This window comes from Nematolebias whitei, chromosome 20, assembly GCF_014905685.2.
Source record: "Nematolebias whitei isolate Nwh7 chromosome 20, NemWhi1, whole genome shotgun sequence".
In the NCBI taxonomy this organism is placed as follows: Eukaryota; Metazoa; Chordata; class Actinopteri; order Cyprinodontiformes; family Rivulidae; genus Nematolebias; species Nematolebias whitei.
In genome coordinates, this window is record NC_056517.1 from 11,075,899 (window position 1) to 11,093,734 (window position 17,836).

The window sequence follows — 17,836 nt, forward strand, 5'->3', positions numbered from 1 at the left end:
GTGCCACATGAACTGGGCATGAACTCGTGCACTGCTCCAGCTTGAAGTTCTTCTTCTTCGTTGGTGTTTTACAGCAGATTGTATCCACTCTGTTGCATCACCGCCTCCTTGAGACTGAACCCCACGCCTGCATTTCCGTAAAGGAAGTTTCACTGACGTGAAACGTAAATCTGTCAATCTGCGTTGGATTACTCCGTGACTTTCTCAGAGACTCGGATGTGTGACACAAAAAACTGAATTATAGAACTGAAAATGAAAGTAGTCAAACTGAAATTTCAATACAATGAAATTCAGTTTCAAACCATAAAATTGAGTGAAATTCACTTTTAAACCAATGGATTTAATTTCAAATTAGGAGAATACAGATTCAGTTTCCAACTGATGAACTTTTGGAGTCAAACCTATTCAAGATGGACGCCACAGTTCATCTACAATAATGAACAATAAATGAATATAATAACAAATAATGAATTTTGTATTGAACGTGTTTTGAGTTTACAATAATGAAGAGAAAAATGTCTCTAGTCTTTTCTACAGATGTTGGATGTGACAGCAGCTGAAAGTCATTCAGCTCATCCAGTGAGGCCCAGTTTAGACCAGAACAGCTGTATTTAAAAAAGCTTTTAGAGCGTCGAGCCTTTCATTGAGCGCAGTATCTGTTGGTGTTCCCACAGTTCCTCCCACAGCTGTTAACTCGTACATGACCTCCTTTTTATCTGCACACAGCTGGTGATAAGTGACAGGCCCAACCTGCAGCCAGTGGCCTTTGTTTACCTGCTCATCAGGTACGGTCTGAACGGGGGAGGAGCCACACAAGGTAGGAGGGATGCCTGTGGAGGGCGGTAGCAGCAGCGGCTCGACTTCGGCCTCACGTCACCCCAAGCAGAAGCGCAAGGCACACAGTTTGTCCATCCGGCGCACCAACAGCACAGAGGACAGGCCACCTGGCGTCTTGAGGGGAGACATGCTGGAGGGACAGGTGAGGACAGCACCTGTGACTTTTCCTAACACAGTTTGTAGCGCTCATAAAACCCCACATGTCATTCTTTAGTTAACTTTAATTGTTATGTTGCGAGGCTGCGTTGGTCCATCCTGAAGGTGCAGCACGGTCCGGTTGAGCTGCTTTTTGTTTTGGTGATGCAACCTTTGCACCTCCTTTCTTCAGAGCCTTAATGAGACGGAGTTTCTGCCTCCTGGGAACGTGACTGCTTTATCTCGGCTCTCGCTCGGGATCAGAATAGTATCTGTGTCATTTAGCTTCTCCAACAGTTCATCCAGTACGCCCTTTGGTTACTCATTTCTTTACGTGAAAACAAAGACGCCCTCTGTCGGGTTCTGCTTTTCACCAACTGGTGCCACCAAGTTTGTTATTAACTTTCTCCAAACTAGATAATTTGAATTAGGCCCACAATAGATTTTTGTGTGAAAGGAAGGCGTGTCAGTTCTTTCAACGAGCAGCCTCTTCACATCAGCTTCATGCCTGTTTCAGAGCCAGGCCGTAAAGAGTCTGCTCACTGCTGGGGGGCGGCTGCAGAGCCACCTCACAGATGAGAGTTTTCCATCGTGTCATCTGTTTCTTCTGTCATGTGAAATCTTCAGAGGTGAAACCTTTAGCTTTTACTTTTCCCAATACCCCCCCCCCTGCCCCGCCCCCCATCCCCAAATTATGAGCTGCTGAAGAAGCTGAGCTCAGCTTGCTCTGTTGTCTCATCAAATTTTCATATGGGCTGCTTGTCCGGGTCTGATTAGTTTTTTCAGCAGTCCTTTCTGTTTGCTGCCGAGACGGACTGGCTCTGTTTATCTACCCCCCCCCCCCCCCCCCAGCTTTATGAGGCTGTATACAACTCTGTTTTCTTCAACGCTCCCATTACTGACCAAAGTGCAGCTCAGGTTTTAACTAAGCAGCTTTGAGTTTCCTAACTTTTGTTCCCTGTCCGGCGTGTTGGTGCGTGGGACGTTCAGGCTGCAGACGTCTCTGTGGACTGAACTCACGGCTTCAACAGAGAGCGTGGCAGGTTTCTGTTTGTATGGACGCTCTGTGTGTTAGTCTGCGTCAAACCGGTGAGCAGCTGGTCACTGGGAGATCAAGGAGGAGTTCTCCATGGAGGTAAGGCGTCATGTCAGGATTTTATAGTTGCTGCTGGCGCCCAGAGACGAACACTTACGAAGCGATGGTTATTGAAGAAGTTTCCTCAGTAGCGATGATGCAGCGCAGCGGACATGAACGTTACATCTGAACAATAAATAAATGTTACTCTTGTGGGTGATGCTGTCAGTCTGAGCTTATTTAGAGTTCTCTGTCTGCATCCAGGACTCCAAGCTGCCCTTCGCGCTGCGCAACAACCTCCTCGACCTCTTCAGTCAGATCGAGCGCGAGTTCGAGAACCTCTACATCGAAAACCTCGAGCGTGAGTTTCTGAACACGTGATTTACTTTTCCATGGAGGGATATGTTCAATATCTTGATTGGGGGTTCTGTTGAAACGTTATGAACAATTACTGTCTTACCTGTTGTAGATATTTAGTTGGACGACCTCAGTTTGGAGAAAGCAAGTTTAATTCTGACAGAAATGACGACAACCGTCTCGTTCAGACGGGACCAGAGTGGATCAATGTTGTCTTAACAATGTTTCATTCATCTTTACACTGCTTTCATTTTCACCAAACTTCATTAATTCTCTAGAAGTCTCTGGTTATTTGCAAACACACATAGCATCAGCAGCTGCTGCACAACTTCCTGGAGCCTTTTCCGTCTGATCTGCTAAATAAATGTGTTACTGAGAGAATCCTGTTTGCACTAAATACACTAACATTTAGAAACTGGAGTTGTGTGACGATGGCAGGTGGGTCGGCTGTGATTGGCCAATATTGGCACATCTGGACTGTCCTAGCTGACCTCCTTCCAAAGTGCATCACCGCCATTTTAAGGCTCTGCTGCTGTTGGACACTAGTTAGTGACTGAAAAGTGTGAGAAAATACATGTTTGCCATTTGAGTCTCACTCAGTTCTGTTTGCATCAGAGGGATCAGAGAGCCGCGTGGCCGCCGGCCGCTTGACTTCTGGCTTTTCAAAGTCTTGGCTTTTCTGTGCGCACGATTTGCAAACCTGCACACGTTGTTTTGTTCACATCGTACCCTCCTCAGCCTGCTTTGCAGCCACCTTGGCAGTAGGGCTGGGCGATCTGGACCAAAACGAATATCTCGATATTTTAAGATAAATCGCGATATACAATATATATCTTGATATTTTTTTCTTTCCATAAAGTTATAACAAAAATATATTTCCGAGTCAAAGGTTTGTCCCAGTTGTCACACAGGCACATTTATTAACAAAACAGCTGTAACGCCACAAAATAAATCTCTAAAAAATAAACTATCTGCATATATTAAATAATAATCGTCAGCTGCGCCACCTTCACTACATCAGTAAGCATGTGTGAAGTTGGACGGGCAGAAAAAGGAGAACTGCATGGATTTTCCAGTCTTACAGTGGGAGGTGGTGCGACATTAATAAAGCAGCAGCTTTTCATTTCAATAAAGACACAGTCCTTAGCGGCTAACAAGATGGCTAACTTTAGCTGTCTTGTTCCACAGTTGAGACTGGTACCGTGTCTTTAGCGATATGATAAGTTGCTGCTTTATTCATGTTGCATCACCTCTCACTGTTCCTCTCATGCACGGCTAAATGAGTTTTATGCTGTGGTTTGTTTCAGGGAAGGAGGCTGAAAACAGTCGGAGCTGCAGTTTCACACACGCTTCATCCTCCACTTATAGCTCTGTTTTAAATGGTGAAGAAGATTCGTAGGGCCGACCTTTAGTTGGGACTTGCTTTCGGCATTGTCTACAGAAAACATTTTTCTGCTGCTCATCTGACAATTTAAATCCAAACCATCTCCGAATATATCCCATCATCCCATCAGTGTTAACTTGTTGTGCTAAACGTTTCCCGCCCACCTGTAGAAGCAGGAAGTGGGGGGAGCTGTGTTTGTATTCAGTGAGGGAGAAGGAGGAGCCGCGTACAATTGGTGCAAACTGGAGAAAAAGAACTACACGGATTTTCAAGTCTTAATTCTAATGCAACATAGATGATATAGTCCCATCTAATATCACATATGAAATTCTCGATATTTTTGAAATATTGAGATATCGCCCAGCCCTACTTGGCAGACGCCACATAAATTTAGTTTTCTTGGCATTTAAGGACAAATTTAAGTCAGTAAATACCTGCTGGATTTGAAGAAACCCACATGCCAGGGACTTCACAACCTCACCCAGAGTAGAACCATAAACATATAAAATAGTGTCATCGGCGTATAAATGAATTGAGCCTCACTAACAGAATGACGTGAAGCTGCTGGAGTACACGTTAGAACTGAAGCCAGGCACATTAGGACCATGTTTTAAAATAATAATAATTATTGTTGTCAATGTAGTCTTTAGTCCTAAACATGCAGGTGTTAAAACCAGACCTGGCTCTTTGGAGAGGTGGTGCTCACCCTGGACAGGTCACGAGTCCATCACAGAGACAAACGGGTCACACATCTCCTCACACCTAACCTGCATGCTTATGGTCAGGGTTATTCTGAGAGAAAATTTGCTGCACTGATTCTTTTAACATGTTCAGTTTTCAAGCCATGAGACTGTGAACCTCTGCTGTGAGGAAACAGAACCGTTAGAAAACCTCCATCAGTTCTGGAGACAGCTGGCCCAGAGGTGCCACACTGCAGATGTTTTTAACCCTTTACACAGCTGCCAGGTTCACCGTGCACGGCTGTTCCACCACAAAGGTTGTGTAGTTCCTGCAGGAAATGCCCCCAGGCTGCACTGGAAGTGCTACAGCTTGCTGCTGCTGCTGCTGCTGCCACTGTTTAGCACTCACACAAAACGTGACGCAAACAAAGATTGTGTAAAAGATTTAATAAACAGAGTTCGTGTGAACCACCATGAGACTTTGGAGATGAACCTTAGCTTTGATCTCGACTGCCTTCAGACTAGCCTTTAGCTCGTCCGCATGTCAGAACAAAACTGTCCAAATTGAGCAGTTTCTTTGGGAATGGGTCGGCGGGCTGTTGTACAAAGAACGTTTTGATTTGCCTGTATTGTTACCAGTCATTAGTTTTAAGTCCATAAATCAGACTTTTTAAACACAACAACCCTCAGAATGTGATGAAGGTAATAAAACTCCACAAAACATGTTTGTGTTTGTACAGCATGGTGACATTCATAAGGTTGATACTTAAACATTATAGCTCAGCTAGTCCTTTGCACAGAACAAAATAACAAAAAATTACTATTTATGTTTGTCAGACTGACAGATTTCTGCCTTCCAACGACTTTATTTCTCAGATCATTTAGTTGCCATATTGTTTTTTCATGAACTTTCCACAGAACCCTGCTTCAAATGTCTGAAATGTCCCTTTAAGTTGTTGTTTTCTGACCTGCTGTGTTGCTCTGCTCAGTGCGTCGGGAGATCGAGTCTCTGAACGAGCGTCTGACCGGAGATGGACAGGTGGTGGACGGGGGAGATGCGAGCAAGGCGGCCCTGAAAGCAAAAGGTCCAACTCCCACTCTGTTAACTTGTTTTATTGAATTTGGCTCCGCGGCTCCTCAGAGGTTTGTTTCATCGGCTTGTTTGGAAAAAGGAGGATTATCACATTTCGTTTAACCTCCTGACACGGCTCTGAAACGTCCAGTCAGCTGACTCACGCAGCTTTCCTTCTCTCTGGGCTCTTTGGACTTACAGCTGTTCTGTCAGAACTTACACTCGGCTAGAGAAACTGCATTTCCTGCTAAAATGCAGTGTGAATGCTTATTGCTGAAGAACTGGCTGAAATTAGCTAAAAACATGCTGAAATGTAGCTGAAACAGAACAAGAAGCCGTGGTCTGCTTAGCAGAAGAAAGCAGAAAGAACACATATTAGCTGAATTATGTTTAAATAAGCAGAAATGAACACACATTTAGGGAATTAGCTAAAAATGCTGAATTTAGAAAAAAAATTGCTGAAAAGTAGAAGAAAAAGCAGAAAGAAGCTCAAATTACCAGAAGGAAGTGGAAGGAGGTGAAATGAGCTAAAAATGTGAATTTAGATGAAAAAGCTTAATGTAGCACAAAAATGGCCATATAGTAGCTGTAATAGCAGAAAAAGCTGAAACTATCAATAAAAAGCTGAAAGGAGCATAATGAGCTGAAATTAGCAGGAAGACGTTACCGTATTTGGGCAGAAAGCAGCAGAAATTACCATGAAAAACTTGAATTATTTTGAAAACAGCTGAAATTAGCTTAAAATTTATATATTAAAAAAACTACATGGAAAAGGTAAAACAAACTTAAATTAGCAGAAGAAAGCAGAAAGAACATGTTTGCACGGTTAGGCTGAAAGAAGCAGAAATGAGCACAAAAAGTGAAAAGTGTCCCAAAAAAGCAGAAATTAGCAAAACAGCTGAAAAGTAGCTAATAAAGCTTAAATTACAAGACGGAAGTGGAAAGTACATTTTGCTGAATTAGGCTGAAAAAGTAGAAATGAGTGCAAAAAATTTAGAATTAGGTGAAAAAGGTAAAATTAGCATAAACAGCATAGTAGCTAAAATAACTGAAACTAGCATAAATAAGCTGAAAGAAGCATAACAAGCTGAAATTAGCAGAAATAAGTTAAGAAGCACAAAAATGTTGTAGTCAACAGAAAGAAGCTGAAAGGAGCACAAAACAGCTGCAACAACAGCTGAAAGAAGTTGAAGCAGAACAGAGTGAAAGGAGCAGTAATAGTTTTTAAACACATCTAAAGATGTGAAGGATGTGAAATGAGCTCAATTCATTTTCTATGAGGAAAAGAAGTGTCAGAAAAGGCTAAATACTTCAAAAAGCTAAAGTTGCACCAATACCAAAAGTCATGTCATGGCAGGATGGTCCTGAAAGAGCTGAACGTTTTGGTTTATGATTTGTTGAAATAGTAACACGCTGTGGAATGAGAACGGTGCTGGAAAACGTACAGAAGATAAATGGATCCCAGTAGAGTGAAAGCTTCAGAAACATCACTGTATTAGAAACATGAAGCTTTGTCCCGTTTGTTTTCACGTGGAGCTCCTGCAGGCCTGAACCCATCCACAGAGCCCCTCACTCACTGCGTTTCTTTTTGTTTCCCACAGCGAGCCACAGCACCAGTCAGCTGTCCCAGAAGCTGAAGACGACGTACAAAGCCTCCACCAGCAAGGTACTCCACCACCACTCCAAACATGGTTTCTGCCTGAGCTCATAGTTTCCTGTTAAACAGCCTCCATGTTGCTGAGTGAGAGATAGAAAGCTCCTTTTTCCTCCTTAAAGGTCACAATGTGTGGGATAAAAATAGCTTTTTATAAATATTTGTTTTTGGAACGATACCTTAATGTGTTTAAAGTGTTGAGAGACAAGAAATGGTGCTCACAAAATGTCTTCTTCCTTTCTGCCGAGGTAGCGCTTGTACACTTTCCAGGACAAAATAGGTGGAGCTCGCAACTTCAATATGGCCCCTTGGGAGTTGTGGGGTGGAGATTCCTGGGTAACTTCCTGATTGTTGTGAAGTGTTGACTTTGAGCTGCTGGCTGAGTGTCTGACCTGCAGTCCCACCTTGACTCCTCACCTCTGCTCTGCGACAAAAATGGCTGCTCGGCTGCATTTGTTGTAAAAAGAGTTCGTTAAACCTTCAGCCATACATAAACCTCCGACCTCTGTCGTCTCTTCAACGTCCTGCTCACACTCAAAGCTCAGAGTTAAAGAGTCATTTTACATTCTACAGGTCAGGATTACTGGTGCTTGTGCTGGGGGTCCTCAGACAAAGCATCACGTCATGGGGGGGGGTGCGCGCAGGTCGGTTCTGTTGACGGGGCAGGACCGCTTGTATAATGTTAGGGAAACACTGAGTAGAGAAACCATGAGTGAGGGAGGTAGATGTCATGAAGACCTGGGGGGTTCACCTGTCTGTGTGAGTCACGAGGACCCACCCCCCAAGAGAGACCTGTATTGGGCAACTATGTGAGTGCCCGGGTGTGATGAAACTAAATGGTTTTTGGCGGCAGGAAGTTCAGTAGCCCTTTTTTTTTTTTAAATCCATAAATTATCCGCAGCGTTGTTTAAGCTGTGGGCTTCAAAGTGAATGAAAACAGTATCGGCTTATAGACCGGACATTACGGTAGTTCTGGAGGCATCATTGGTGTAGTGTGAGGAAGACTTCTGCTCCTTTCTTCATCCTTCTCCATGCTCTGTGACTGATGCCACAGCTGATTAAAACCCGCTACTGAACTGTCTGACAGACCATCACTTCTAAAACCACCAGACTCTGCTGACCTCACACAACGTTCTCTGACGGTGCAGCTCTGTTTTAAGTGGAGAAATGGTGTAGATGCAGTGGAAGCTGGAGTCATTGCTGCTCTGACTGATGGAGCAGACGTCACAGGATCAGGGGAGGAACGTGTGCATGAAGCTGCTGTCAGATGCAGCTTCAGAACACCCAGCAGCTCAGGAGCAGAAACTAATCACCGACTCTGGCTGGGGGGCTGGCGGTGCTCATTTCTCACTGTGTTTGATGCAAATAGGATTGAGATGTTGTGTGGTGTGAACATAAATAGTCCAGACTTCATGTGTGTGTGCACTAACGGTCTGCTTCTATTAGTTACTGCATCTAACAGCAGCCTGTGCTCTGAGCTGTGGCTGAAACCACTCTTCACCTCTAACTTTGTTCACGCAGCTCTGAATCCACACCTCATGGTCCTTTAGAGACGCAGCACTCCTGTCTGAGCACCTGCTTTGACTTCTCACCACTTTGTTGTAACCAACTTCAGTGCATTTAGAAACATCTGACTTTTTTTAATATGTCAAAACAGTGCTTGTGTTTCATTATATTTTATTATAAAATTCAGTTCAGTTTATTTATGTAGCACCAAGTCACAGCAGGAGTCCTCTTCATATGAACAATCTACAATCAAGTACTGGACAGAGGTCAGACAGTGATGGGAACCTTCTCTTCAAAACATAAAACCAAAAACGATATGACATTTATATTAATCATCTTGATTTGTTCATGCACATCCATCTGCATGTGTGGCCTGCAGCACATTCATTAAAAGGAGTATTGGTTAAAGTGATAGTGAAGTTAAACCCCACCCTGGCCTTTCACCTGGTTGAAGTCTGGGTTTCAACCTCAGGCGCTCGTGGATAAAATCCACCGTCAGGCCTGGCTTCAGAACGCTGCCTCGATATCCTCCTTCTGGGCAGATGTGGAGCAGCTGGATCAGAGTCAGCTCCTCTAAGTCAAATGAAACGGTTCTCAACCGTAGGGTAGGATGACCCTGGGCCCGGGTCAGGACTGAGTTTTTGCTCCACGTCGTGGAGTTCAGGTGTCGGGGCGTGTTTTTCAAGAGTAAGATGGACTGATGGGTCCATGCACCAAAGCTCATGCTCAATATCCCAGCTATAAAGTCCTGCAATGTTCAGTCAGGTCAACTGAATGTTGTTGTTTTTTTGTGCTGAGATGTTTCATCCATCACTTCTTCAGTCTGAAGAACCACCAAACAAAACTGATTCTCCACCAACAGCCTACTCCAGAGTGGGAAAAAAACAGTTATGCTGGTGCTAAGATGGTCTCTGGGGCACACCCTCTCCTCCATGATGGGTCCATGCTTTGACTGCAGGGTGGGGTGGGGGGTTGCTCCGGCTCTCTGTGGGAAGGATCTGAACCAAACGATGACGGTCTTGATTTACGGGTCTGTCTGGATTCTGTTTCTCACCTACGATCATGAGATGTGGACCGTGTGATCCCAGTACAGGCAGGAGCTTCCTTCATGGGTGGTCGGGCTCAGCCAAAGAGTCGAGGTGAGGAGTCGGCAGAGTCTCCTCCTTCTGGTGCACTCCGAGCTACAGACAGAAGAGACTGGTGATGGTCCAGAGATGGGACCAGGTTGTTTTAGTGTTCTTGTCGAGGCTCGTTTCCACTTCAAACAGAGAAATCCAGATTGTAAAGAAACACAAGCAGACTTCAAGTTAACTGTTCTGAGCAACATTTATACTTTAGAAACAATCCTTGATTTTATCTACATTAATAAAATGAGAAGGAAGAAACTCCAGCTGATGAAGTGACCCGCCTGCAGCGCAGAAAGTGTCAGGAATTTATAAATAATAATAAATGTAACCTGTTTTTTTTTCCTTCAACTTTTCAGTGAGTTTGCAGAAGTCAGGACAGAATAACATCTGAGACGTTTTCTTACTCGGTCACTACAATGTGGACTGGCAGCTGTGTTTGGTTTCAGGATGTGTTACAGTTCTCATGTACATGAACAGAGGATATAAAAGATTTAAAAAATCATATGCAAACTGTAACAAAATATAAACCTTAAATTTACAACAATGTCCCAGCAGAAGATGCCATACCACTTGATTTATAAAGCAGTTAAAAACAGCAACAAGGCCGACCTAAGTGCTGTACAGCAGAAACAATCAAGCAAAGGACACAGGATAAAATACATAGATCCACAGAGGTGAAGATAAGAACTAAATGACTAAGATTATAGAATACAGACAAGTTAAAATCAACTCGCAGTGTCAAAAGCCAGGGGAATAAAAGTGAGTTTTCAAACAAGACTTAAAAACAGTGAGAGAGGGCCTGCCTGACATGTAGCGGTAACTCATTCCACAGTCTTGGACATGCAACAGAGAAGGTTCTGTCACCTCTGAACTTAAGATGAGTTCCTGGAACCAATCGAAGCATCTGGTCTGCTGACCTCAGAGATCGCTGTGGGACATATGGCTGCAGCAGATCAGTGAGATAGGAGGGGGCAGAACTGTTGAGAGAGTTAAAAACATACAGAAGGATTTTAAAATGAATTTGAAAGTGAACTGGGAGCCAGTGAAGGGAGGCCAGAACTGGAGTAATGTACTCTCTTTTGCCAATACCAGTTAAAAATTGGGCTGCAGCATTTTGAACCAGTTGTAAACGTTTGATAGAGACGAGGCTAGAGAGGAGAGGTCGATGCAGTGGTTCTTGATTGGACCATTGGGAGGAAACATGACTTCAGACTTCTCATTGAAATTTAAGACATTTAAATATGTAATTCTAACATTATAAAGAGGTCTTGTACTAATTACGATGCACTTAGAAGCTAAAAAGAGTTTCTGCAGCAGGAAGAGCCGTTATAAGATTATTTAACAATCAGAATGCACAACACATGAGCAGCAGCGTTTGATTAAGTTGTAGCATTTTGTTCTGTGCTAAACCCAGAGTGCTCATGTAATCCTGCAGAAACTGGACTTAACAATAATACATACATGTACATAATTTCACTCTACCACATGTACCACATGTGGTGCGAATGACAGTAAAGAATCTCTGACTCTGACTGACAACTAGAGAAAATGTATTTCCTGTAAAAATGGTGTGTTAATGGTTATTGCAGAACTTGCTGAAAAACAGCTGAAATTAGCTAAAACATGCTGAAATGTACAGTAGCTAAAATGGAAGAACAAACTCAAATTAGCAGAAGAAAGCAGAAAGAACACATATTTGCTCAATTAGGTTTAAATGAGCAGAAATGAGCACGAAATTAGCTAAAAATAGCTGAAAATGTTAAAAAGGCTGACAAGCAGCTGAAAAGGCAGAAAGACGCTTAAAATACCAGAATGAAGCAGAAGGAGATGAAATTATCTAAAAAAATGTGGAATTAGGTGAAAAGGTGAAAGTTAGCATAAAACTGCTAAATGCTAGCGGAATAAGCTGAAACTAGCTGAAAAAAGCTGAACGGAACATAACACGTTGAAATTAGCATAAAGAAGTTAATTCAGCTGAAAGCAGCAGAAATTACCACAAACCCTTGTAATTCATCTGAAATTGGCTGAAATTAGCTTAAAAATTCTAAAAGAAAAGTAGCTAAAAAGGTAGAACAAGCTTTAATTAGCAGAAGAAAGCAAAAAGAAAACATGTTTGCTGAAAGTAGCAGAAATTAGCACAAAAAAGTGGAAATTATTTGAAAACGCTGAATTTGGCAATAAACAGGTGAAAAGTAGCTAAAAAGGCAGAAAGAAGCTGAAATTACCAGAAGGAAGTGGAGAGAGCACATTTTTGATAAAGTAGGCTGAAAAAAGTTTAAATGAGTGGGGAAAAAAAATGTAGAATTAGCTGAAAAAGCTTAAATTAGCATTAAAACAGCTGAAAAAGTAGCTGAAATGGTAGAAAATCTGGAACTAGCAGAAATTAACTGAAAGGACCATAACAAGCTGAAATTAACAGAAAGAAGTTAGATGAAGCACAAAAAATGTTCTAGTTAGCTGAAATAAGCTGAAAGGAGCTGAAAAAGTTTAAATTTGCAGAAGGAAGCAGAAAGTAGCTGAAGCAGAACAAAATGTAAAAGGAGCAGTAAAAGGTTAACAGCTCTAAAGATCTCCATCCATCCATCCATTTTCTTCCGCTTATCCGGGGTCGGGTCGCGGGGGTAGCAGCCTAAGTAGGGAGGCCCAGACTTCCCTCTCCCCAGCCACTTGGTCCAGCTCCTCCGGGGGAATCCCGAGGCGTTCTCAGGTCAGCCAAGAAACATAGTCCCTCCAGCGTGTCCTGGGTCTTCCTCTGGGTCTCCTCCCGGTGGGACGTGTCCGGAACACCTCACCAGGGAGGCGTCCAGGAGGCATCCTAACCAGATGCCCAAGCCACCTCAACTGGCTCCTCTCGACGTGGAGAAGCAGCGGCTCTACTCTGAGTCCCTCCCAGATGATCGAGCTTCTCACCCTATCTCTAAGGGAGAGCCCAGACACCCTGCGGAGAAAACTCATTTTGGCCACTTGTATCCGAGATCTTGTTCTTTCGGTCACAACCCAAAGCTCATGACCATAGATGAGGGTAGGAACGTGGATCGGTCGGTAAATTGGGAGCTTCGCCTTTTGACTCAGCTCTCTCTTCACCACGACAGACCGGTACAGCGCCTGCTTCACTGCAGACACTGCACCTATCCACCTATCGATCTCACCTCCATTTTTCCCTCATTCGTGAACAAGACCCCTAGATACTTAAACTCCTCCACTTGGGGTAGGACCTCCTCCCTGACCCGGAGAGGGCACTCTACCCTTTTCTGGCTCAAGACCATGGCCTCAGATTTGGAGGAACTGATCTTCAGATCTAAAGATCTGAAGATCTTCAGATCTAAAGATCTGAAGGATGTAAAATGAGCTCAATTCATTTTTTATGAGGAAAAAAATGGCAGAAAAGGCTAAATATTTCAAACAGCTAAAGTTGCACCAATACCAAAAGTCACAGCAGGATTGTCCAGAAAGAGCTGAACGTTTTGGTATATTGTTATGAATAAAGCCGAGCTGCACCCAAACAACTCTGATCTGATGCACAGTATTGATCTGCTCGTCTAATATCAGCTCAGCCTGAAACGTGACCATGTGATTACTTCAGTAACAGAGTTGTTTGCTGCTAACTAACTAAACGATTTAAGCGTTATTGTGGTATCCGAAAAAGTTCAATCTGGTCCTCTGGACATTCAAAAAAACAAAAGCAAAACAAAGCAAAAAAAAATCTAGAAACGTTTCGTCTCTCATCCAAGAGACTTCCTCAGTCTGAGGTGCTGTTTTCAGCTCAGTCTCTTAAATAGCACCTTCTTGGAGTGGATCAACCAGTTTTGCTGCTGACAACCAAAACCAGCTGATCACATGCTCAAGAAGGACCATCAGCCTAACAATGGATCATTAGCACACTGATGGCTGTTTACTACTCACAGAGGGCTGAGTGATACTAGCAATCACAGCATTGTAAGAGGGGGACAGTTGAACCCGGAGGCCTCCACCCCTGTTTAATGATGGACGGTTTCTTTTCACAAAGATGGCCTCCTTTACTCCTCTCTCAAACCATCGTTCCTCTCTGTCCAGGATGTGAACATCTTCATCCTTGAAAGAGTGACCGCTGGCCTGGAGATGAGTGTAGACCGCAGAATCCTGGCCTGATGATGTTGATCTTCTGTGCTGGGCCATCCTTTTGGCCAGTGGCTGTTTAGTTTCCCCCGATGTAAGACTGATCACAGCCCTCCTGACACTGAACAGCATACACAATATTACTCTGTTTGTGCCGGGGGACTGGATCTTTGGGATGAACCAGTCTTTGCCGTAATGTATTTTGGGGTTTAAAAGCCACTGGGATGTTATGTTTGGAAAATAAACGTCTCAGTTTCTCTGATACCCCCTCAACATATGGAATGACCACGGTCTGGGTCTGGGTTCCTCCTTTTCACCTGATGGCTGACTGGAGTCCTGTTTGGGTTTCTTCTCTGCTTTCAGGAAGGCCCAGTTAGGATATCCACATTGCTCTAGAGCCTGTTTTGTGTAGGATTTCTCCTTCTGCCTGGCTCCAGAGCTAGTGGGGATGCTGTCTGATCTGTGATACAGAGTCCTGATGACTCCTAACTTGTGCTCCAAAGGGTGATGGGAGTCAAACTGCAAATACTGGTCTGTGTGGGTGGGTTTGCGGTAAACCTCGGTTTGCAAATGTCCTCTATCCGAGACTGAGACCTCACAGTCCAAGAAAGCCAACTTGCCATTTTTTACATCTTCTCGTGTGAACTTGATGTATTTATCCACAGAGTTGATGTGGTCAGTAAAATGTTGGACTTCCTGAGATTTAATTTTAACCCAGGTGTCATCAACATACCTGAACCAATGACTTGGTGGTGTCCCTGAAAAGGACGTCAAGGCTCTCTTTTCTACCTCCTCCATGTACAGGTTGGCAACAATAGGAGAAACTGGAGACCCCATAGCACACCCATGTTTCTGCCTATAATATTGCTCCCCATATGTGAAGTAGGTTGACTGCAGGCACAGTTTCAAGAGTTGACACAGTTGTTCTGTGGAAAGCGTGGTCCTGCTGCTCAGAGTGGTGTCTGATTTTAATCTTAAACTGACCACCTCTACTGCATCATCAACAGGAATGCACGTAAAGAGTGATGTGACATCAAAAGAGACCATTGTTTCATCAGTCTCCATGATGACATCCCTCACCTTATCCACAAAGTCCATGGTGTTCTGTATGTGGTGTTCTGAGCTGCCAACTAAAGGGATGAGTACAGACGCCAGATATTTGGAAACATTGTAAGTGACAGAGTTAATCATGCTAACAATTGGTCTTAAAGGTACACCTTGTTTGTGGATTTTAGGTAAACCATACAGACTAGGTGTGGCCTCCCCTGGGTACAGTCTGTGGTACAGAATACGGTCAATAGCCTTGTCCTGCTCCAAATTTTTCAGGCAATCTATTAACTTCTTCTTGTAACCACTTCCTGGATCTCTTTTCAGAGGTTCATAAGTGGTTAAGTCACTAAGGAGTGTCATAACTTTCTCATGATAGTCTTTCTGGTTCAAAATCACTGTGCACCTTCCTTTGTCTGCTGGGAGAATGATGATGTTTTTGTCCTTGCTAAGAGTGGTGAGTGCATCCCTCTCCTCTCTACTGATGTTGGAAGGTGGTGGTTTGGCATTGCTGAGGCAGGATGAAACTTTGATTCTGAGCTGTTCTGCTTCAGCCTCTTTCATTTTGTTATTGTGGATGGCTGATTCTGTGGCTGTGATCAGCAGCAAACTGGTTGATCCACTCTAAGAAGGTGCTATTTAAGAGACTGAGCTGAAAACAGCACCTCAGACTGAGGAAGTCTCTTGGATGAGAGACGAAACGTTTCTAGATTTTTTTTGCTTTGTTTTGCTTTTGTTTTTTTGAATGTCCAGAGGACCAGATTGAACTTTTTTGGATTTTTCTACCTGGATTATTGAGCATGCATCAGGAGACGTTATTGTGGTAGTTTGGTATTTCAGAAGTCTCGTCCCTTCTTCTGCAGATTGTGTCCAGTTTCAAAGCCACGGCCGGCTCCCGGGCTCTGTGCCAGCTGCTGAAGGAGTATGTGGGCCACCGGGATGGTATCTGGGACCTCAGTGTGACCCGAACGCAGCCTGTGGTGCTTGGCACCGCCTCTGCAGGTACACCACCATTTAATAAAGACCATAGACATGTAATGTTTTTATTGTACACACACACAGTGGAAGAGAACGGTGGTAAAGGTGCTGCAGGTGATATTTACACCTATACATCACTGTCTGATTAAGTATGATGCTGTTTTGGTGCAAAATTCAATAAATGAGAGTCATGTTTATTAAGATTAATGGCCTCTGCTACACACACGACTTGTTTAGTGCAAATGTTTAAGGGAAGTCATGGTTAAGAATTAAGGCACTATTCTGCCCCTGCTTGTATGTGAAGACAAGCTCGACAGATAGACAACAGTCTTCCTGAAGAAAAGCCATACGCTGGGATTCTCTTCCAAGCTTTACTGAAGACTCACCGTAAAACTGAAAGACAAACGATGAAACGTGTCTCAGTTACATTTGGTTTCTGAACGCATTTATGGAACACTATGTATTAAATGAATAAACCTGGCCCGCTAGCTTAATGCTAACTTCTATGGAAAAACTCATGTAGACGCTAAAGGTTTGGTTTCTATCAGGGTCTGGGGAATCACGGTGTTGAAGGTGGATGTGAAGTGCACAAAGAGCATACGGACGTAGGAGTCCTTCTGCTCCAGGTGGGTGAGAACAGTGTGGAGCACAGAGTAGATGGCATCTTCTGTTGATTGATTCTTGCGGTATGTGTACTGGTGAAGGTCCTCGCTAATGTTGATGGTTGTTTTGATGTGGGTCATGACCAGTGTTTCAAAGCATTTAACGACTATTGGGGTGAGGGCCACTGGCAGATAGTCATTCAGACCAGTCACTGTGGAGCTCTTAGGAACTGGGATGATGGTGGCAGTCTTCAGGCAGGTGGGAACATTTGCCAAGGTGAGGGAGGCATTAGAGATGTCTGCCAGCACCTCACCGTCTTTCAGCACCTTCTTGTTGTCTGCACCAGTTGCTGTGTGAGGATTAATCCTCCTGAAGGTCTTCCTTACTTCTGCTGAGGTCACGCTGAGGAACTCCTCTTTAGATGGTGAGGTGAATCTGGTGCTGGGTGGTCTATTTGGGTCTTCAAAGCATGCAAACAACCTGTTAAGAGCATCAGGCAATGATGGGCCCTTAGGGGTTTGTGCACCTCTGCTTTTATAGTCTGTGATGCACTTAATGCCCTTCCACATGCTCCGTGGGTCTTGTGAGGAGAAACGTCCCTGGATCTTCCATGTGTAAGTTGCTTTGGCCCTCTTAATACCAGTAGCCAGCTCTTTCCTTGTCCTCCCAGTTCCTGTGAGTCGCCAGACCTGAAGGCAGTATCCCTGGCTTTCAGCAGGATATGGACCTCTGCGTTCAACCAGGGTTTCTGGGTCTGGAATGTCTCAGCGTGGGGAGGTAGATGGGGGCCATAAAGATGGAGAATGTGGTCAGAGAGGCTGAGGTGGGGCTGGGGTATGGCTTTGTATGTGTTTCTTATGTTAGTATATACACAGTCTAGTGTGTCATTTCCCCGTGTTGGTATGATGACTAAAGGTACAAAATAATGTTGCTGCGACAGTCATGACCACCAGAGGTCCTCCTCTTTACTGTTACTGACAGAACATCACTGGCACTCTTATTATTTTTTTCATGCATCACAATTTTGAATTTGCTGCTCTTCATGCAACTTTTGAAAATAACATGCACAAAATACCAATGGATGTGGCTCGATATCTGGAATAATGTGCTACTCTGTCGTAGATGGAATTTGCAATGAACTTTATGTACTTCCACCGAGAACACAAGGGGAAAACAAATGTTAAAACCCAGTTTTATCCTGATTCATGCTCGATAATCCAGGTAGAAAATCCAACAAATTTAGAAAACCCAGTTCTGTTTAGAGCTCTGACTCCAACTTCACATCA

General features: G+C 43.7%; 1 protein-coding gene across 1 annotated transcript in view; it reads left to right on the forward strand.

Annotated features, from left to right (window-relative positions):
• wdr37 (WD repeat domain 37) overlaps positions 1-17,836 on the forward strand; it is a 37,242-nt gene that overhangs the window by 1,823 nt on the left and 17,583 nt on the right. Inside the window, exons 2-6 of the mRNA XM_037694129.1 lie at positions 727-979; positions 2,312-2,408; positions 5,458-5,553; positions 7,142-7,206; positions 15,833-15,971. Of these exons, the coding sequence (XP_037550057.1) occupies positions 827-979; positions 2,312-2,408; positions 5,458-5,553; positions 7,142-7,206; positions 15,833-15,971 (550 nt within the window). The 5' untranslated portion in view covers positions 727-826. The remainder of the gene's footprint in view (positions 1-726; positions 980-2,311; positions 2,409-5,457; positions 5,554-7,141; positions 7,207-15,832; positions 15,972-17,836) is intronic.